Source organism: Marmota flaviventris, chromosome 3, assembly GCF_047511675.1.
Source record: "Marmota flaviventris isolate mMarFla1 chromosome 3, mMarFla1.hap1, whole genome shotgun sequence".
Taxonomy (NCBI): domain Eukaryota; kingdom Metazoa; phylum Chordata; class Mammalia; order Rodentia; family Sciuridae; genus Marmota; species Marmota flaviventris.
The window spans coordinates 124,645,974-124,668,724 of NC_092500.1; the positions used below are offsets into that span (position 1 = coordinate 124,645,974).

At 41.1% G+C, this 22,751-nt stretch overlaps 1 protein-coding gene across 4 annotated transcripts in view; it reads left to right on the top strand.

Moving 5' to 3' along the window:
* The window catches only part of Cops7a (COP9 signalosome subunit 7A), a 32,679-nt gene extending 14,530 nt beyond the window's left edge, over positions 1-18,149 (top strand). The window contains exons 1-8 of one of the 4 annotated variants that reach the window (XM_027951215.3): positions 12,008-12,125; positions 12,584-12,789; positions 14,938-15,013; positions 15,246-15,334; positions 16,219-16,421; positions 16,720-16,825; positions 16,981-17,132; positions 17,290-18,149. In XM_027951215.3, coding sequence (XP_027807016.1) covers positions 12,628-12,789; positions 14,938-15,013; positions 15,246-15,334; positions 16,219-16,421; positions 16,720-16,825; positions 16,981-17,132; positions 17,290-17,329 — 828 coding nt within the window. In that variant the 5' untranslated portion in view covers positions 12,008-12,125; positions 12,584-12,627 and the 3' untranslated portion in view covers positions 17,330-18,149. The other 3 variants (XM_027951214.2, XM_071610363.1, XM_071610364.1) reach the window with 3 other exon arrangements.
* Positions 18,150-22,751: the final 4,602 nt, after the last annotated feature.

The window sequence follows — 22,751 nt, forward strand, 5'->3', positions numbered from 1 at the left end:
TGGATCTTAGTATCTGTCAAGTTGAATTTCTGTTTTCTGTCTTCAATGTCCAATGTCCTGAACTCTTCTCCCTTTCAGCTAATCTTGCTTGCTTCTTTTCTGAAAAAAATAGAAAAAAGCAGAGAAAATCTTTTCCACTTCTACCACCACCTCCCAGCCCTGTTGCTCCTTCTATGTGAATTCTAGACCCTGTCACCCACTCAAATATATTACTTCAGTGACTGTCCCTCCCTCTTCTGCAGCACCACTTTTCTCTTCCTGACTTGATTATTGCCAGCAGCATGCAAGCATGCTGTAATTTCTCCCACCTTAAAACAAATCCTCGGGCTGGGGTCATGGCTCAGTGGTGGAATCCTTGCCTCACACATGCGGGGCCCTGGGTTCAATCCTCAGCACCACATATAAATAAGTAAAATAAAGGTATTGTGTCCAACTACGGCTAAAAAATAAATACTTGGGAAAAAAAAAATCCTCCTCAGCTATGTGTTTGCCTCCAGCATCTGCACTGCTTTGCTTCCCATTACAGCAAAGCTTTCTCAGAAGATGGCTTCCATTTGCCCTCTCTACATTTCCTCCCCACCATTCCTTCACTTTCTCTCTGGTCAACTCAAATATAAACAGTTTAATTTTCAAAATTCATTATTTTGGTAATAACTGGTAACACATTGGCATGTTTAAAGTAAGCTTTAAATATATAGAAAGGTATAGAGTGAAAGTTTTCACCCCACCCAGTTCCTTCCAATTCTCATCCCTGATCTCAATGTGGCTCATTTCTATGTATTCTTCCAGAGTTTCTTTATGTATACATAAAGCAAATAGCAATATAAATTTTCTCTCCCCCACTCTTTTTTCTTTTTTATATGCAGCATTGGAGGTTGAACCAAGGGGTGCTTTACCTTAAGTTAGATCCCAGCCCTTTTTGTTTTTTATTTTGTGACAAGGTCTCACTAAGTTGCTGAGGTTGGCCTCGAACTTGCAATCCTCCTCCCTCAGCTTCCCAAGTTGCTAGGATTGCAGGTGTGCATCACCACACCCAGCTCATTTTAACCAATTTTAAGTGTACAGTTCAGTGGTATTAAATACATTCATAATGTAAAGACATCACCATCATCTCCATAACTCTTTTCATTTTATAAAACTAAAACTCCAGGGCTGGGGATATAGCTCAGTTGGTAGAGTGCTTGCCTTGCATACATGCACTAGGCCCTGGGTTCAATCCCTAGAACCACAAAAAAAAAAAAAACCCTCCATACTCATTAAACAATAACTCTCCAGTACTGCTGTACTCTCCTCAGCCCCTGGCAACCACCATTCTATTATCTGGCTCTATGATTTTGATCACTGACTAATTCAAGGACTAAGTTTGCCAGTGACTTTCATCCATGGGATTCCTTCATCCTCCCATCCCCTATTTTCTTTCTATAATTACTATCCCCAAACTTTTTTTTTTTTTTTTTACCATTTTGTTATTTTTTTTTTTTTAAAGATAGAGTGAGAGAGGGAGGGAGAGAGAGAGAGAGAGAATTTTAATATTTATTTTTTAGTTTTCGGCGGACACAACATCTTTGTTTGTATGTGGTGCTGAGGATCGAACCCCGGCTGCACGCATGCCAGGCGAGCTCGCTACCGCTTGAGCCACATCCCCAGCCCACCATTTTGTTATTTTAAGACTTTTTATTGAGGCTGGGGATGTGGCTCAAGCGGTAGGGAGCTTGCCTGGCATGCGTGCAGCCAGGGTTCGATCCTCAGCACCACATACAACGAAAGATGTTGTGTCCACCACATACAACGAAAGATGTTGTGTCCGCCGAAAACTTAAAAATAAATAAATAAATTGCTGGGGAGTCTCACTACTTGCTGAGGCTGGCCTTGAATTCTTAAAAAAAAAGACTTTTTATTGTCTTTTTTTTTTAGTTTTTTGTTTGTATGTTTCTTGTTTTTTGTTTTTAATCAAAGGCCCCTTACTGCTTCTGAGACACTGAGTTAGATCCTCAGCACCACATAAAAATAAATAAAAAATAAAGATATTATGTCCATCTACAAATAAAAAAAAATTTTTTTTAAAAAGGAGGGGAGGGAAACCAGCTGGCACAGAGAGGGATCATCTCCACAATATTCCATTTATACACAGAACTAAACAGACAAGCACAGAGTCACTATTGGGGTTAGAAGTTGGCAGCATGGGATGGGGGAAGAACAGGTGGGAGGTAAGTGTGTCAAAAAAATACAGCACCCCCTCACCCCCAAACTGGATGCCTGGGGGAAGACTTGGTCTGTTTCAACCCAAGAGGAATCAGAAGATCAAAAGAGTTTGAGAAGTGCAGAGCCCTCTGGGATGGAGGGAGGAGGAAAGTCCAGAGGGTGGGGGTACTGTTTGGCAACTAGGGTGAAGGGAATGCCATCCTACTGCTGGGATCCCCCATCCCCTCCAGTCTGTCAGGAAGGGGGCAGACTGCAACCCCCTAGGGCAGACCTGGGGCTTCCAGATGCTCCAGGCAGGGGATTGGAGGTGGCTCACAAAGGCTTACTCTCCAGAGAGATGATGGCACTCCCCCCAGTCTTATTTTGTTGTTTTAATAATATAATTTTCTCACAAATTGATACAAGCTTAAACAATATGTTGTTCAGTCTTACTTTCAAGTTCTATAAAAAATATTGGGACTGGGGTTGTGGCTCAGTGGTAGAGCGCTTGCTTCACACATGTGAGGCATTGGGTTTGATTCTCAGCACTGCATATAAATAAATAAAATAAAGGTCCATAAGCAGCTAAAAAAATTTTTTTAAATGACATTGCATTATATGTAGTCTTACGGAATATTTACTTGTTTTTTCACTTAATATGTTTCCAAGATTTATTCATATTTTTGCATCTATCTAGAGTTCATGGACTGAAATAAAATATGTCACCTGTATGCTTATACCAGACATAATTTATTCTTCTATTGTAGATTTATAAATTATTTCCTTTTATGTTATTATGAACATCATTGCATTTTTCTCCAGCACATATGCAAGAGTTTTTCTAGAGTGGGACTGCTAAGTGAAGTATAAGAATAATAATCTTGAGAGAGAGTGCCAAATTGTTTTCCACTTACTCTCCTTCCATCAATCATTGAATCCTCATTGACCTACATTCTCTCCAACACTTGTATTTTTAGACTTCTTATTTTTATTTTATCAGTCCAGTAAATATATAATAGTCTATCATTTTGGTTTTGTTGATCATTTCTCTAATTACTAATGCAGTTGAGCCTCTTTTTATATGCTTATTAGCTTTAAATTTTTCCTGGGAAATGCCTGGTCATTTGGGTTTTTCTTTTTTCTTTTGTTTTTGTTTTTCCTTATTGGTTTGTGGTTTTTAAATATATTCCAGACACTGTGTGTGTGTGTGTGTGTGTGTGTGTGTACTGGAGATTGAACCCAGGTCCTTTACACATGCTAGGCAAGTGCTCTACTGCTGAGCTATATCCCAAGTCCTTTTTTTTTTTTTTTTTAAATTTAAGACAGGGTCTCAAAATGAATTTCTGAGGCTGGCCTCCAACTTGTGATTCTCCTGCCTCAGCCTCTGGTGTAGTTGGGATTTTAGGCATGTGTCACCAGGTTTGCTGGATACTAATCTCTTAACAGTTATATATGTTGCAAATAATCAGCTCCTTTGTGAAGATATTTGGGAACTTCCAATTTTTACACGATATCTATTTAAATTATCAGAAATTCTAAAAGACTTTAAGCTTTTGCTCTCCATACTTTAGACCTAAATCCATATAGAATTGGTTTTTTTTGTATGTGTATTTCTCATTTTTTAATATTAGAAAATCAATTATCCAAGCCCGATTTATTAACCAGTCCCTTTCTTCTGCCTGACCTGCTTTGCTCTCTCTGTTATGGGTCCAAGGTCCATATGTACAGAGAGTCTATTTCTGGATAATCTAATCTATTCCATTGGTTACCTGTTAAAAATTTGCACTTTCTTTAATTTTATAGAGTAAGCTAGAGTGTAGCTTGGTGCAGTGTATGTGATTTAGCATGTGACAGGCCCCAAGTTCAATTGCCAGCACCAAACCAAACCAAACACAAACAAAATTTCTATAGTTTTAAAATAGATATAGATATTTCCCATAGTATACCACTGTGCCAATATACTCGTGTCATTTCTTTTTTTTATTTTAATGGGTACTGGGGATTGAATCCAGGGGCACTCGACCACTGAGCCACATCCCCAGCCCTATTTTGAATTTTATTTAGAGACAGGTCTCACTGAGTTGCTTAGCACTTCACTTTTGCTGAGATTGGCTTTGAACTAGCAATCCTCCTGTCTCAGCCTCCCAAGATGCTGGGATTACAGGCCTGCACCATCACGCCCGGCCTCCTGTCACTTCTTATTCCTTGCTCTATATGAGAATCAACTTGTCAAGTTACACAGAATTTTGATTGGAATTACATTAAACCCAAAATCCATTTAAGATAAATTGTTATATATATTTAAAAAAATTTTTTTTAGTTGTAGGTGGTGGACACAATATCTTTATTTCATTTTTATGTGGGTGCTAAGGATCAAACCCGGGGCTTCACCTGTGCTAGGCAAGTACTCTACCACTGAGATACAGCCCCAGCCCATATTTAGGTCTTCTTAAATATCTTTCAGTGAAGTATAATTTTCTGCATCCAGATAATACACATCTTCTCTTTCATTTATTCCTAGGTACTATTTTGATTTTTTATTATGGTTAATGTTATTTTTTTCAAGATTACATTTTCAAAGTGCTTTTTGCTGGTATGTAGAAATGAAGTTGATTGGCAATATTGATTTTAGAGTCAACAACCTTGATAAGCTCTCTCTTCTAATAATTTTTCTGTAGACTGAATTTTCTATAAAAGCAATCACATCATCTGCAAAAGATAGCAGTTTGCCTTTCCTTTTCCAATGTTATGCCTCTAATTTCCTTTTCTTGTGCTATCCCAGACCTTTAGTACAATGTTGAATACAAGCAGTAATAAGCTTGTTTCTGTTCCTGGTTTTTCTCTTCTCTCTCTTTTTTTTCTCCCCTATTTAAAGGAAGTGCTTCCATATTTTCCCAGTAAGCATTGTGCTTGCAGCATGAAGCCTTAGATTTGATCCTCAGCACTACTAAATTAATTAATTATTAGTATTTGCTATATTGTTTTTTGTTGTGGTGGGGTTTTTGTTGTTGTTGTTGTTTGTTTGTTTGTTTTTGTTTTGTTTTTGTGGTGCTGGGGATTGAACCCAGGGCCTTGTGCAAGTGAGGCAAGCACTTTATCAACTGATCTGTATCTCCAGCCATTGTTTGTATGTTTGAATAACTTTATTTTACAAGTTAAGGAAGCCCCCTTCTAGTCCTAGTTTACTAAGAGTTTTGTTATGTATGGGTGTTGAATTAAATGCTGTATGTGTGTGTGAGTGTATGTGTGTGTGTGTCTGTGTGTGTGTGTGAGAGAGAGAGAGAAAGAGAGAGAGGTGGGGAGAGGAGAGAGAGAGACTGGGGATTGAACTCAGGTACACTCTACCACTGAACTACACCATCAGCCCTTGTTAATTTTTTTTTTTTTTTTTTAAATTTTGAGATGGTCTCACTAAGTTGCCCAGGCTGACCTCAAACTTGTAATCCTCCTGCCTCACCCCTCCTCAGTTGCTGGGATTATAGTTGTGCAACCAGGTCTGGCAAGTTAAATGCTTTTTAAAATCTCTGTTACTGTGAAATATAATATACTCAAAGGTAAGTGCAACAAATCAAAGTATAATGCATACTTACAGAAATACTAATAAATGGAATAACCACCATCGAGGCTGTGTGGTGGTTACACAGCCTCAATGGATCTGTCTGTCCTTCCCAGAGGATCTGTCTGTCCTTCCAAAGGATCTGTCTGTCCTTCCCCAATCATACACTATTCCTTCCTTATCAGAGATAAGTAGTATTCTTATTTTTATGGCAATTACTTCCTTATTTTTCTTATTAGTTTTCCCAGATCAGTATACATTCATTAATAATATAATTTTTTGCTTTTGAAGATACAAATATAATAGTATTGTATGTATTTGCTATATACATGAGAGTGAATTGCTTTCACCTTGTGTTTTATCCAGTTGTATTCTCATTACCTGTTCATGAGAGTTTCTTTGCTTCATATTCCTGTCAACAGTTGATATTTTCATGCATTAATTTTAGCAATTCTGATGTATACATGATATTCATCATGGCTTTAATTTGCATTTCTCTGATTACCAATAAGGATGAGCAAAATTTTTGTTGTTGTTGTTGACCTTGTGGATTTCCTCTTTTGTGAAGTGTTAGCTTAAATCTCAAATCAGGCATGGTAGTGCATGCCTGTAATCCCATAGGGTATGGAGGCTAAGACAGTAAGATTGCAAGTTCAAAGCCTGCCTCAGCAATTTAGCCAGACCCTGTCTCAAAATAAGAAGGGATGGGGATATGGTTCAGTGGTTAAGTGCCCCTGGGTTCAATCCCTGTTATCAAAAAGAACAAACGAAAAAAAAAAACATTGTTTTTTGGTACCAGGGATTGAACCCACAGCACTTAATTTATAAGTAGAAAAACAGATTTCTTAGCACCCAAAAGGCACCACATCCCCAGCCCTTTTATATATATATATATATTTTTTTTTTTTTTTTTTTTTTTTTTTTTGAGACAGGGTCTAAATTGCTTAGGACCTTGTTAAGTTACTGAAGTTGGCCTCGAACTTGTGATATTCCCGAGTTGCTGGGATTACAGGCATGTAACTGATGTTTAGTTTTATGTTTTTCTTATAAATATCTGATTGTCACAGCATCAATGAAATATGTGTCATTTCTCTTTTGCTGAAAAGTGAAAATTCTATCATAAATCAAGTGTCATATATGTGTGAATCTGTTTTGGGACTCTGGATTATGTTGCAGTATTATCTGTGCCAATATGATACAGTTTTGTTTGTTTGTTTTGCTTTGCTTTTGGTGCTGTAATTGAATGCTGGTCCTCTTGCATACTACCACTGAGCTACAACCCTAATACTCTATATGATCTTAATTATTATGGTCTTCTAATTATGAATAGATATCTGATAAAGTGAGTCTTTCCACCTTATTCCTTTTCAAAAGGCTATTCTTGGTCTTTTGAATTTCCATGTAATTTTGAAATGTCTGTGTGTCAATTCCATATGCTTACTAAAAAGTTTGTTGAGGTTTTGATTAGAATTGTACTGAATCAATAAATCATTTTAGGGATAATTGACTTCTTTATGGTTTTGAGTCTTCTAGTCTATAAACATGATCTATCTCTGCATTTATGTTAGGTCTTCAGTGACTCAGTAAATTATAATTTACTTCATACAGAATTTATACATGTTTTGTTATATTTATACCTCAGTATTTGATATTTTTCATACTTCTCAAGTGATAATTATTTTTAAATTATATTTTGGAATTATATTTTGAATTATTCCTCTAGACTTGAAATAGAGTGGTTGCCTAGCATGCAGAACACCCTGGGTTTCATCTCCAGCACTGAAAAAATAAAAATTAAAAACTATATACACACACATTTATATTTCTTATTTTTGTTGCCTTATATGTTGATTTTTGCAAATTTTTCTAATGACTTTATTAAACTCTAATAATTTGTTTGTAGATTCTTTAAAATTTTCTCTATGCTTTTGTTTTCCCAGTACTGAGGATTGAACCCAGGGTTTGCACATGCTAGGCAAGTGCTCTACCACTAAGCTACATCCCCAACCCTATGATATCATATTTTCTACACATGGTAACAGCTTTTACTTCTTTTTACAAAGTATTTTGTTCTGTGGGTACATCTTCTTGCTTTGGCTAGGATCCCAATTCTCCTAATGGAGACCTTTATTTTTCTTTCCACTTTCCCCTCTTCTTTTCCCATTTCTATTCCTTTCTCTTCTTTCTCACATCTGCTCCTTCTTTCTCTTTGTTCCTAAAAATCTTTTTTTTCCCAATTCATTTCCTTCCCTTTCTTTCTTCAAAATCTGTTTTTCTACTTACAAATTTTTTCTCATGTCCCCCTCTAATTCCTCTTTGTTATAGAACCATAAATCATCAAAGCCAGACTTGACTTTACATTTAATCTCTCATTTGGTCAATACATAAGAGGAAGTACCACAAGACGGCATAATTTGCTTTAGTGTCACAGCTAGTTTAAGGCAAATCAGTAGTAGGTCCTAGATAATCTATTTCTCCCTCCTCTTTTCTCTTTTCTTTCTTCTTCTTTTTTTCTTCTAAACACAGTGTTGGAATCAAATAAACATAAACTTGGATCTCAGTTCTACCACTTATACTGGCGACTTTTGACAAATAATTTAGGGCTGGGAATGTAGCTCAGTGGCAGAGCACTCAGGCTTAAGACCCTGGGTTCAATCCCCAAAAATAAATAATTAAAATTATATACAAAATCATATACAAGAAAATAAGTAAAGTTAAAAGCATTTTAACCTCTGTGATTATTAGTGTCTTCACATGTTAACTGAAATATTAATATGCACCTCAAAATGTTGCTGTAAAGACTGAATAAATAAGCCAGTCCCCAAAAACCAAAGGCTGAATGTTCTCTCTGATATGTGATGCTAACACACAATAAGGAAGGTGGGGAGAATAGAAGTTCATTGGATTAGACAAAGGGGAATAAAGGGAGGGGAGGGGGGATGAGGGGGTCGAGAATATGAAAGATGGTAGAATGCAATGGACATAACTTTCCTATGTTCATATATGAATGCACAACCAGCATAACTCCAAATCATGTACAAACACAATAGGAAATTATACTCCATGTGTGTATAATATGTCAAAATGCATTCTACTGTCATGTATAACTAAAAAGAACACATCAGAAAAAAGAATTAAATTTAATTTTTATTTTCTCGACCCCCTCATCCCCCCTCCCCTCCCTTTATTCCCCTTTGTCTAATCCAATGAACTTCTATTCTCCCCACCTTCCTTATTGATGTTAAAAAAAAAAGACAATAAAAAGTGTATTGTAGGGCTGGGGTTGTGGCTCAGTGTAGAGCCCTTGCCTAGCATGTGTGAGACACTGGGTTTGATTCTTAGCACCACATATAAATAAATGAATAAAATGAAGGCCCATCAACAACTAAAAAAAAGTGTATTGTAAATAAAGCACCTGGCACATAATAGAACCAATATTTTTTTCATTCTTTTTTTTTTAAAACTGGGGATTGAATCCAGGTGTACTTTACCACTGAGCTATATCCCCAGCCCTTTTAATTTTGAGACAGGGTCTCACTAAATTGCTTAGAGCCTTGCCAGATTGTTGAGGCTGGCCTTGAATTTGTGATATTCCTGTTTCAGCCTCCCAAGTTGCTGGGATTACAGTCATGTACTACTGTGCCAGGTTTCCTCATTCTTTCTTCATGGTTTTCTCTTTCCCTCCTTTTAAAAAATGATAAGTTTGTGCTGGGCACAGTGGCACACACCTACAAACCTCTTCCAGTGTTTGGGAGGCTAAGACAGGAGGATCCCAAGTTCAAGTCCACCCTCAGCAACTTAGTGAGACCCTGTTTCAAAATAAAATATAAAAAGGGCTTGGCATATACCTCAGTGGTAAAGCATCCCTGGGTTCAATCCCCAGTACCCCCACAAAACAATAAAATTAATAAAATGGTAAGTTTGGACTCTCAGGTTCCTTCACATTTTGGCTATTATGCCTTTGATTCCTTCTCCTTGTTTTTGGTTTCATTCTCCCATTCACTTCTCTTCTTTCTTTATTTCTTTCCATTCATTGTTTCTGCTTATTTTCTTTCTTTCTTTTTTTTTTTGGTATCAGGGATTGAATTCGGGGGCACTCCACCACTGAGCCATATCCCCAGCCCTATTTTGTATTTTATTTAAAGACAGGGTCTCACTGAGTTGCTTAGCACCTCTCTTTTGCCAAGGCTGGCTTTGAACTTGATATCCTCCTGCCTCAGCCTCCCCAGTGGCTGGAATTACAGGCCTGCGCAACCGCGCCCAGCTGTTTCTGTCTATTTTCTATTACAAGCCAAGAGATGTGGACAAAAACCTCTACTTAAAGTCTTTTCAGTCCTACCAGTATTTCAGTCTACTAGTATTATGATTTTCTCTTTTTCCACTTTCTCAACTTCACATCACTTACAAGTTAGTTAACTGCCCTGGGCCTCACTTTGTTTCTGTGGAAAATGGAGATAATTATTAGATTGTTATAAATATGAAATGAATTAAGTAAAGCTTTTAGTTCAGTGCTTAACAGAAAGGCGCTTCCAAGATGTTCAGTGCTTAACAGAAAGGCGCTGCCGGGATCACCAAGATGTCATTAACCTGGGAGCGGTGGGTGTAACTCAGTGGCAGAGTTCTTAGCACCCAAAAGGCCCTGGCTTTCATCTCTAGCACACTCTCTCTTCCCACTCCACCCCTCCCCCCCCAAAAAAAAATAAAAAACCCACACAGACTAGCATTAACTTTAATTTGTCCTTCTGCAAGCCTGGTATGAAATAGAAAACATTACAGAAGTGTTTTTGTGGTACTGGAGATAAGCCCATAGCTTCACACATGCCAGACAACTGCTATACTACTGAGCTACACCCCAGACCTGTTTTTTGTTTCCTAATTTATTTTTGTATTTGAGGATTGAGCTCAGGGGAGCTTTATCATTGAGCTACATATATCCCCAGTCCTTTTTTTAATGTAATTTTAAAAATATTTTTTAGTTGTAGTTGGACGGACACAATACCTTTATTTTATTTATTTTTATATGGTGCTGAGGATTCAACCCAGGGCCACGCTCATCCTAGGCGAGCACTCTACTTTGAGCCACAACACTGGCCCCTCTCCAGTCCTTTTTAATTTTGAGTCAGGAGTTTACTAAATTCCTGAGGGTTATTCACCAAGTTCGTAAGCTGGCCTGGGATATTCCATACTCATGAGTCTCTGGGATTACAAGCCTGCATCACCGCGCCTGGCTGTTAGATTTTTAAAAATATTACTGGGCTGGAGGTGTAACTCAGTAGTAGAAATGTTGCCTGGCATGAATGAAGCCCTGGGTTTCCTTCCCTGCACCACAAAACAAAGACAAAAATAAAGTATGGTGAAGCAGATGGGAAAAACCTCGGTTCCAGGTGAATCCCTGGATTTTTGTAAACTCCAATTTCTAATTTTTCCCCCTCCCCCAGAAACTAGAACCAAGGTACCATCAGGGTGATGGTGCATGCATGTAAACCCAGTGACTCCAGAGAGTGAGGCAGAAGGATCTCAAGTTCAAAGCCAGCCTCAGCAACTTAAGCACTCAATAACTTAGTGAGACCCTGCCTCAAAATTAAGAATAAAACAAAAAGCACCGTGGATGTAGCTCACTGCTAAGGCACCCCTGGGTTCAATCCCCAGGCAGGGTGGGGGCTACCTACTAAAATCATCATTTAATAAGCACAGTTGTAACCACGAGGTTTCCTGAAGTCATACTGGGGAGGCGATATAGTTGTGAGGATTGAACGGATAAAATTCTCAATGTCTAACCAAGAGTAAGCATGATAGCTGTTTCTGTTTTACTTTTTAACTTATTTTCTCCTTCTCCTCAAAAGGTGAGTGGTTTAACTACCCAGATGATCTTAGCCGCCGCTAATTTGTATTACTGATTATGGTTTCTTCCTCTAGCACGTCTCTTCCCCCTTTTTTCCTGCTTCCTCACTCCTTCCACTATAGCTTTCCTCTCCTCCCAAGAACCGCCAGCTGCCGGGATCGCCACATGACTGGTAAGAGTTGACAGTGAGGCAGCCACTCGCACCGCAGGGTTCCTCGGTGACTCTCGCTCTTCCCCCAATAAAGTTTTATTGTAACATAGCTCGGGGTGGGTGGGGGGGACGGCACTCGTCATTCTTCTCCAGCAACCAATCAAGAGAATAGAATGCTCCCATCCCTCCCCAGAGCATCGGCGGTCCGAAGGCGGAAGTGGGTTATGTTCCTCCCGGAACTACGTAGTAAAAGCGGAAGCACTACCGGAATCCGGCCATAGAAATGAGTAGCTAGAGCGACCCTGAGGGGGCGGGTGGCAGGAAAAGCTCGGAACAGCTGCCGGAGGTGACGGAGCAGAAGGCCCATCCGGTGCGCTGGAAGACGAACCTTCCAGGTAGCGGTCCGCAGTCTGGCCCAGGGTTCGGCTGGGGCAGTCGGCGGGTCCCACAGTCCCAGGGCTGCCTCTTTAAGGGAGGAGGTGGAGCCACGTGTAAGGATAGTGCTGGTAAGGTCACGTGGTTAGGGCACGTGTAGGGCACGCGTGGAGAGCTGAGAGTGCTTCGTGGTTGGGATGGACACTGTGTGAGACCCCTTACCTGGCTGCAGCCTGTACCTTGATGTTCAGTGGGGTGCACGTGATGGGGCTTGGGATTAGGTTTAGAGGCCGTTAATGGAGGGTGGGCGTGGCAGCCGTGAATTGACTAAGATTTTTAGATCCTGAGTAGATCGTTCCAACTCTTAGTCCTCACTTCAGTAGTAATTTAGCCCCTCTACAATCCGGCTCCTTACCCTTGGGCTTCCTATCCTGCCAGTGTTTAGGGACCTCTAGCTTCACATCCTCTTTCCTTACAGCTCCAGACAACCTGAGCCCAAGGTTCCCACAGCTCAGTACAGCCATGAGTGCGGAGGTGAAAGTGACAGGGCAGAACCAGGAGCAATTTCTGCTCCTGGCCAAGTCGGCCAAAGGGGCAGCGCTGGCCACACTCATCCACCAGGTGCTGGAGGCCCCTGGTGTCTACGTGTTTGGGGAACTGCTGGATATGCCCAATGTTAGAGAGGTGGGTTGCTGGCTTGGGTAACCCACAGGGAAGCTTGGGACAAAAATTTTGACTTAAGAGTGGGCAACCCTGGCACCATTTAGTTGAACAAGGATACTGTGGTGATTAATGGCAGCTTGCAAAAATAAACAATCAGGTAAAGCTCTTTTTCCCTTTGGAGATGAGGAATCTGAAAAATGTAATATTTTTCATTTTTAACAAAGGACCATGTTATCATCCTAGCTTCTGAGGGGCTGAGGCAAGAAGATGATGGTCTTAAGTTTGAGGCCAGCCTGGCCAATTTAGTGAGACTATCACAAAATAAAAATGGCTGGGTCTATAGCTTTAGTGAATGGTAGAGCACCCTTGGTTTCAATTCCCAGTACTGCCCTCACTCAAATGGAAATAACACTATACTTAACCATTATTGTGGGAATCATATAAAATCATGAGAAAGTGTAAAGTTTGGTACAGATGGAAGGATTGAATAGGCCAAATTGACATGCCCTGTTCTCTCCCTCAGTGTAGTGTATGTTAATTCATTTAAAGTAGGCAAAGGAGAAAGAACACAGCAGAGAGAACCATTCACATAGAAGTGGCAAAGTGTAAAGAGTTTCAAGTCAATAGTGGATGGGTCATGAAGACTTGTGGCATCAGCCCATGTCCTATGATAGTGATATGTGGGTAAGTGGTGAGCCAAGTTTTTGAGGACCTATGGTTGAATCAATGGATTTAGCCTTTTTCTTTTTTTAATTGTAGATGAACACAATATCTTTGTTTTATTTATTTATGTTTTTAATGTGGTGCTGAGGATCGAACCCAGTGCTTCACCCATGCGAGTGTGGCAAGTGCTCAACCACTGAGCTACAACCCCAGCCTGGATTTAGCCTTTTTTGATCACTGTGGTATGGGGAAAACTGTGGTTATCTTTATACCCTGCTTTCATATTCAGTGGAACAAAAGCATATCAATCAAGGTAAAGAAAAAGAAGCACTGTTCTTTTTTCAAAATTTAATTTATTTAATTGTTGATTATAGACCTTTATTTATTTTTTAAAATTTATTCACATGCAGTGCTGAGAATCGAACCCAGTGCCTCACATGCCAGGCGAGTGTGCTACCACTGAGCCACCACCCCAGCCCCAAGAAGCACTTTTTAATTGAGTACCTGTTTAATAATCTGCCAATGATCTGGGAATACCAAAAAAGTACATGACCCAAGGCTTACCCTTTCAAAGCTTATATTTCAATTGAAAAGATAAGATGGATGGATATAAATCTGTAAATCCTTACTTAGCAAATATTTATTGAGGGAGTCAGTAACATGAATAGCTCTGCTAAATGCTAGTGGGATACCAGAGACTGGGTCTATAATCTTTTTTTTTTTTTTTTTGCAGAGGGGTACTGGGGATTGAACTCAGGGGTACTCAACCACTAAGCTACATCCCTAGCCCTATTTTTTTGTATTTTATTTAGAGACAGGGTCTACACTGAGTTGTTTAGTGCCTCACTTTTTGCTGAGGCTGGCTTTGAACTCAAAATCCTCCTGTCTCAGCCTCTCATGCCGCTGGGATTACAGGTGTACGCCACCATACCCGGTAGATCTATAATCTTGATGAAAGGAAAGATATTCTTAAAGTAAGAACCTTCTGCAGGAATTAATTAAGTGCCAGAATAAATGATCAGTGATAGGAGGAGAGGATCCTTCTGGTGAGCTGGATCCATGAGATGGGTCTGAAGCACAGGCCACAAATATAGGTGTCTGTCTAGGCTGAGTCAGGAGCCTGGTGAATTGGGAGTACCACAGACTGCCTAAAGATACTTAAATTCAGAAATATTGCATATACTCTGATGGCCAAACAACACAATTTACAGTGCCTGATGTGTGTGTGGTCTGTTAAATTCCAAACTGAACGTTTTCAACACTGAATATAAGGTAGGAATTGGATGGTGGATGGAGGAAGAGAACATTGCTATAATAAAGACCTGGAAGTGGAAGTTAGCCCTTCCTGTAGGAAGATTAATCATTGAGAGGCAGAGAATGCCTCTTGGTGAATTAACATTGATTGAAAAAAATGTGGCCAGAAAATGGAGTTCAAAAATGATAAGGTTGGGAGGGTAATGAGGGAGGCCCTTCTGTCACCTCTTCTCTTCCTTCATATTCTTGCAGCTGGCTGAAAGTGACTTTGCTTCCACATTCCGGCTGCTCACAGTGTTTGCTTATGGAACATATGCCGACTACTTAGGTAACCAAGAGGGATTGGAGCTCTGGAGCAATGAAAATGGGAGAAGGGCAGTTTCTGGAGGGACTTAGAACTTCATAGGATGCTGCACTTAGATCCCCTGGGCATAAAGGTTTGGAGTCATAGCCTAAGCTGGCATGGAAAACGGGGGAAAAATGCAGGAGAAGGGGAGAAGGCCAAAGTTTCCCACAAAACTGAAAGTAGGAATCCATACAACTTTGTCCTTTTTCCCTAGCTGAAGCCAGGAATCTTCCTCCACTCACTGAAGCTCAGAAGAATAAACTTCGACACCTCTCAGTTGTCACCCTGGCTGCTAAAGTCAAGGTGAGTGACAGTCCCCCCAGTCCAAAGCCAGCGAGGTCTAGAGCATCTTTTATGTCCCACCGGGATAGCCCTTGACCAGACTTGCTTTTTCTTGCCCTTCCCTTCCCCTCTGCCAAGGTCTATATCTAAACTTCAATCAACTGAAGTTCTAAGTAAAACATCTTTTGTATTTTTGATTAAAATAGTAATAACTAAGATGCCAATCATGTGTCAGTGAACAAGTGCTTTCCTAACCACTATGTAATTGTTTCATGCCAGCAAAGTCTGATAGCTGGAAGTGGGGCTCTCTTCTAATGAAATTCTGGGCTTCTAGTGTTAGAATAAGCAATATGTAACCAAAAAATATATCTATATTCCTCTTGGGCTGTTTTTGTTAAATATCACCCCTTAACTCCCAATTGTTATTAGACCATTAAGTTGTTTCCTGGTTTTACTGAAAACAGGCTCTTTTGGATGCCTGAAAAGCAGACGGAATATAAATGATAAACAGAATCACTACAGACCTCACCCAGTATCACATACTTGCATCATGACAGGCTGATCTTGGCCAAGGGCTGTGGCATGTCCTGAGCTATGACCAAAGAATGACACCCATTCAGAAGTCACTTTCTCCCTGTGTGGTGTGGGGGATAAAGGTCTTGGGGGAGCATCAGTCTGGTAATTTATTTAAGCCATCCTTCTCATGATGCTGTTTTGAGGTGGGGGGACTTTTATTTAATTTGTTTCAGAACCAGCCTTTTAGAGGAAAGGATTTAGGAATAAGAGTGAAGAGCAGATGGGCCTGGGCAGGGGAAAATAAGAGAAGATTATTTTTGAAAGCCCTTCTCTGCTGAGGAACTTAACAAATTCTGTTCTGACCACCCCGCTCCTACCCTTGGCTCCAGTGCATCCCATATGCAGTGTTGCTAGAAGCCCTTGCTCTGCGTAATGTGCGGCAGCTAGAAGACCTGGTGATTGAGGCTGTATATGCTGATGTGCTTCGCGGCTCACTGGATCAACGCAATCAGCGTCTAGAGGTTGACTACAGCATTGGACGGGACATCCAGCGCCAAGACCTTAGTGCCATTGCCCGAACCCTGCAGGAGTGGTGAGATCTGTATCCTGGTCCTGTCCCTTTTTTTTTCTCACTCCAAGAAAGGAAGCAGTGCTTCAAGATGGGAGAGGGTAGGACCTGGGCTGGGCTGTAGAAGTGGAACCTGAGAGGAGGGAGGGAAAGGAGCTCATTCCCCTACAGACTTCTGAAGGAAGGTGTAGAGGGGATCCTGAGAGTAGTAGTTGGGGAAGTCAGGGGGGAGGGAGTGTCTCACTCTTGAGGGATCTTAACTGAGAAGTGAGTCTGATGGTAGCCCTCATCTGAGGCCTCTCATCTCCCCTAACCCCTGCAGGTGTGTGGGCTGTGAAGTTGTGCTGTCAGGTATCGAGGAGCAAGTGAGCCGTGCCAACCAGCACAAGGAGCAGCAGCTGGGCCTAAAGCAGCAGATTGAAAGTGAGGTGAGCAGGCAGGAGCAGGATGGATGCAGGCTTCCCCAGTCTGGGCACCTGGCCTGTGCAAGTGCTTTGGACATGGCTGTAGCAGGCAGACAAGATAAGTAGGGGCTGTCAGGTTTTGGAACCTTTTTGCTGTCCCCTTCTTTTCATCTTGATAGGTTGCCAACCTTAAAAAAACCATTAAAGTTACAACAGCAGCAGCTGCTGCAGCCACATCTCAGGACCCCGAGCAACACCTGACTGAACTGAGGGACCCAGCTCCAGGCACCAACCAGCGCCAGCCCAGCAAGAAGGCCTCAAAAGGGAAGGGGTAAGCCAGTGTGGTAGTGGCCCACTTTTACCTGAAGGACCTGGCTGCTGCACTTACTTTAGTCATTTGTGTGGGATGGGGATTTGGGGGAACCTCCAGGGATTAGGGAGATCCCCTGCATCCTCTCTCTTTCTCTCTCTCTCTCCTCCCTTGCCAGGCTCCGAGGGAGTGCCAAGATTTGGTCCAAGTCGAACTGAAGGGATTCATTATTTCTTTCCTGGGGAGATGGGGCCCCAGCTGCCTGCCTACCTGCCCCTTAGGAATCCTCAGAGAGCCTTCCTGTGCCCCTGGCCAGCTGATAATCCTAGTTCATGACCTTTCACCTCCTGCACCCCAAAGCATAGATTACATCTTTTCTAGGGAAGAAGCCAGTACAGGTCATGTTTTTATTGGTACTTTTTGCTCTACATGATTTTCCCATGTGTTTCATTGTTCCTTCTCCCTGTCATGCTCTCCTCTCTATTTCTTTAATAATTCAGCATCTGTCCCTGTTTATTACTTCTGTCATTGAGTAGGTGGGTAGTCCTGAAGGTCGCTCAGTCTCCAGCATAAGCCTCGGGTGTTCCTTCTACCACCCTTTCCCTGCATGTCAAATACCTGATTCCTACTCCCTACCCGTGCCTATTGGCTAGCATCTGAAGAGTGAGGGCCCTACCAGAATTCTTACCGTGAGAATTCTGGGAGCCAGTCTGCCATTCTGGGAGTGACTGGACACTTTCATTCTAGAGTCCCAGCACACTACAGTTTCCTTTCCCCCATCTTCCCCTTGGATCCTGGGAATGCTGCTGCTTCAATGATTCTAGAGCCTAAGAAGGACAGCTGTTGAGATGTTGAGAAATGGTTCTTTCTTGGCTCTGACCATCTTGGGAAGCCCAATGGCAATCCTGGAAAGATTTATATCTCCTTTTGGAGTTTGGTGGGGAAGGGAATATAGATTGTATTAAAAAAAAAAAAAGTATATATGCATATATCTATCTATAACAGAACAGAAATAAATATAAGAAGTCTATCTACAAACATGCCCAGAACTCAATATCTTCTGTTATTGATATTTGTGGATGGGAATGAGACTCATTCCTAGTCTACTCTAAAGCAGAATACTAGAAAATAAAGAGAACCAGATACTATTTGCATAGTCCTAGCCCCACAGCTAAGACACCTAGCTCTTGGGCTTTCACTTTGGATAAGTTACTCCATGTCTCAGCATGTGTTCAGAAGTAATGAATACTTAGTACCAACACATGATAGATACCAGAGATGCAAACTGACCATTGCTGTCCTTGTTCTCAAGAAGCTTCACTTCATCTTGTTTCTTTCCACCTCAGATTTTTTTTTTTTTTTTTTTTTTTGGTGCTGAGGATTGAACCCAGGGCCTTGAGCGTGTGAAGCAAGCGCTCTACCAACTGAGGTATATCCCCAGCCCCACCTCATAGAATTATAAGGGAAAGAGTTGATAGTGCTCTTGAATCTTTGCATTAAAACCAGATAAAAGTACCATGTCTGTTGGACTACTGCCCTCTGTCCAACTTAGCACTTCCCAAGAAGTATGCTGGGAGGATTGGACTCCTCCTGCTATGTGTTCTCTAGAATTAGGAAGCTCTAGTCTGAGGGACAGTTGAGCCCCCACATGCAAAATGCTTTGTTGTATCTCATGACTTAACACTCAAGGTCACTCCAGGTGAACTGGGTTGCACGAAATAATCACACAGAGACAGAGAAAATACCTTTTTCTTTGGGTCCTGTGACAGCTCTGACCTTAGGGGTCCGTGGGAAAAGAGAGGAGCACATGCTGAGCACATGCTGAACCCTTTTATGGGGAAGAGGCCATTTAAATGAGGCAAGGGATAGGATTACAAGGGAACAGGTGAGTGTAGCTCAATCCCTCTGGGTGCCACCTACTCCTAGGGCCACTCCCAGGACCATACCTGTGATCTTTTAGATTCCCTTGGTGTATCAAGACTTAAAGGTGCATGCATTTGGAGTGGCTCACCACAGTGCTTGACTTCTGCAAGTCCAAGTGGTCTTAATGTTGACTGAGCTGCTTGCCAAAGTTAGTGCTATTCTCTGGAGATTTAGGAGAGAGCATTCTTTATGGGTTCTAAAGCTTTTGTAAGTCATGGAACCAGAAAATGGGAGTGGAATTCTGATTTTTTGATTAAGGTGGACAAGATAAACTTAAGCCTTGAGGGGGCAATGGAGACTTAACAAAACCTATCCAGTGAGCCCCATTTTAGGAGCTTACATTTGTGGCTTCTCAGCTTTGCTATAGACAAACTTGTTGAGCTTGTTACCCCTGAAATAAACTCCTTCCTCCCAGGCCCTCCATTGTGTAGAAGTTGATAGTTTTTGGTGCTTATTTAAACTTGTCCCCAACTACCACCCAAGCCCCAGTTTTTCCTTTGGAACTTACTATCTCCTTTCCCCCAGAGGCTACTCCCAGTTAATAGCTGCTTAAACTTCCCACTCCTAGAAATTTCTAGTTCCACACTTCAGTGAATGTCTTTTAAAGTCCAATGTAGCGTGGGCCTCGACTGCCCAGCTTCACATCAAAAGAGGGAGAGAGAACCATTCACATCTCTAGGGACAGGTAAATATAATTTGTTTTTTATTTACAGAGATAGAGCTCTTGGTTACCAAGGCATGGGGAAAGGGCAGCACATTCTTTGGGAAGTAATGAGGGCTCAGTTTTGACCATGAAATTTGGCTCAAGATTTTGGGAATCGATGTGTAACCAAGATAATGTTTTTTGAGATTGGATCTCACTAAATTGCTTAGGGCCTTGCTGAATTGCTGAGGCTGGCCTCAAACATGCACTCCTCTTGTGTCAGCTAGGATTATAGGCATGCATCACTGCACTGGGCTCTTCCTAAGAATTTTATCACTCACTTGCACGCTCATACATGCTGATCCCTACTGCTTAGCAATCTTAGATGATTTTAGGACTGGATGCCATGTTAATAGTAGGAAGAATCAGGCACAGTCGCACACTTCTGTAATCCTGGCAGTTTGGAAGGTGAGCAGAAGAATTATATTTGAGGTTAGCCTCAGCTACTTAACAAAACTCTGTGTCAAAATGTAAAAAAAATTAAAGGAGTTGAGGATATAACTCAGTTGTAGAGGGCTTGTCTGGTAAGTGTGAGGCCCTGAATTCCATCCCCAGTACAGCAAACAAAACAAAAAAACATTAAAATCTCTGGAGCTAAAAATGACAATTAGATGGGCACACACCTTTATGCACAAAAATGGTAAAATGTGTACTGTCAGTATTTTTTTTTTTTTTAGAACAATTTTTTATTCAATGATAGTCCATCTTTAGATGTTTCTTTTTCATATACACTTCATTTGTTTTATTAAAAAGTAAAGCCCTAAAAAGGGAGACCAGTTAGTCCTCAGACTCTAATCCATCTTCATCTTGACTAATCTGGAAATAACAAAGTTCGTAAGTCTCTTTGTCAAATTGCAGCCACACGAAGCCAATCACGAAGATGATTATTCTTAAGGTATTTCTTAGTAAGATATTTCAAATACCTCTTAGAGAACTGTTTCTCAGAAACAACTGAGATTTTATTCTTTTTTTTTTTTTTTTTGGAACTGGGGGTCGAACCCAGGGCTTTGCTAATGCTGAGATTTTATTTTATTTATTTATTTTTTTTAGAGAGAGAGAGAAGGAGTGAGAGATAATTTTTTGATATTTATTTTTTAGTTTTCGGCGGGCACAACATCTTTGTATGTGGTGCTGAGGATCGAACCCGGGCCGCACGCATGCCAGGCGAGCGCGCTACCGCTTGAGCCACATCCCCAGTCCCGAGATTTTATTCTTGAAGCGTTCAATGTGAATAACATTCCCGGGATTTCCAGTTTTCCCATTGACTTTAACCTTCTCCCTCAGAAACTGTTAAAAATATCCAGAATCAAAAATCCCATCTTTTACAGGATGAGTAAGGTCCATATTAAACTTCCAAGTAGTCCTCTTAGGCTTCTTGTCTTCCTGCAGCACCATCTTGACAGCTGGCCGCATGATCAGAGAGCGTTAGAGATTAGAAATTCCTCACTTAGATAGGCATGGCAATGTATACCTATAACCCCAGCTGCTTAGAACACTGAGGCAGGAGGATTGTGAGTCCAAGGCCAGTCTGGACAATGTGACAAGTCCCTGTCTCAAAAAAAAAAAAAGAGCTGGAGCTCAGTGGCAGAGCACTTGCTTACCATATGTGAGGCACTGGGTTTGATCCTTAGCACCACATACAAAAATAAGCAAATAAAATAAAGTCATGCTGTCCATCTACAACTACAAAAAAAGAAGAAGAAGAAGAAGAAAAAAGTTCCCAGTTTAGATGACTCTTCCAACAGGGATAGATTGAACAGAGTTTACAAGGGCATCTAAGTAGTATATTAGTTATCCATTGCTGTGCAACAAATGACAGTAAAATTAAATGGCTTAAAACATCTCAGCCAGATGTGGTGGCACACACCTATAATCCCAGTGGCTGGGGAGGCTGAGGCTAAAGGATTGCATGTTCAAAGCCAGACTCAGCAATTAAGCAAGGCCCTAAGCAACTTGTCTCAAAAAATAGAAATGGCTGGGGATGTGGCGTAGTGTTCAAGTATTCCTGAGTTTAGTCCCTGGTACCAATAACAACAACAACAAAACCCCCAAATTATCTCAGTTTTTATGCGGAGAGAATCTGAGTTGCACTATTTTCTGCCTCAGTGTGTCTCCCAAGGCTATATTCAAGGTGTTAGCTAAGGCCATAATCCTCTCTAGGTTCAGTGGTCATCAGTAAAAATCACTTCTTCGTGGGTGATTGGACTGAAGACCTTATCAGAAGACTAAGGATTGGCCAGAAGTTGCCCAGAAGACAACACTAGCAAGCTGAAGTCACAGTCTTTTGTGACAATCACAGAAGTGACATCCAGTCGCTTTTTACTCAGTAGGCCAGCCTGTACTCAAGGAACATAGATTAGACAGGGTATGACTGTCAGAAGGCAGAGATCATTGAGAGCCATGTTAGAAGTTGTCTGCCACAGGCAGTGTTTCTGTGGACCACCAGCATCAAAATCATTATGGGAGCTTTTGAAAGTAAGCCTTGCAGCCAGTCCTACCCTAGTTCCTGTCAAATTAGAATCTCTAGGATGTGAAAGGGAAATGTGCCTTTATACCCTCATTGACTCTGTCAGGTAGTGTCAACATGGATCAAATGAACGGTTTCTACTGCAGGTCCTGGATGAACAGGTAAGAGCCTAGGTCACCATCTGGGAAGAAAGAATGAGCAAAGATAAAATTTTGAGTACAGGGTGTAAGACACCACACCGCACTATGAATGGAAGACACCACACGACACAAATCACCGGAGAGGTTCCGCTTTATTACAAAAGGCTGTGGGCTTATATAGATCTAAGGGGAGGTGGCAGGGCTTAGGTAAGTGATGGGTCACCCATTTATTGGCAAGTTCTTCCAGATGTCAGTTCTGGAGCCCAAGAAGTTATTTCTTATTGGGGCTAATGTTTCCCACCCGCGGGATTTGAATAATGGCGCCGGCGGGAAATTTTCACGCCAGTGAAAAGAAGGGAAAGTAGGAAGAGAAAGTCGTTAGGCGCCATGTTGAGGTTTTCTTTGGG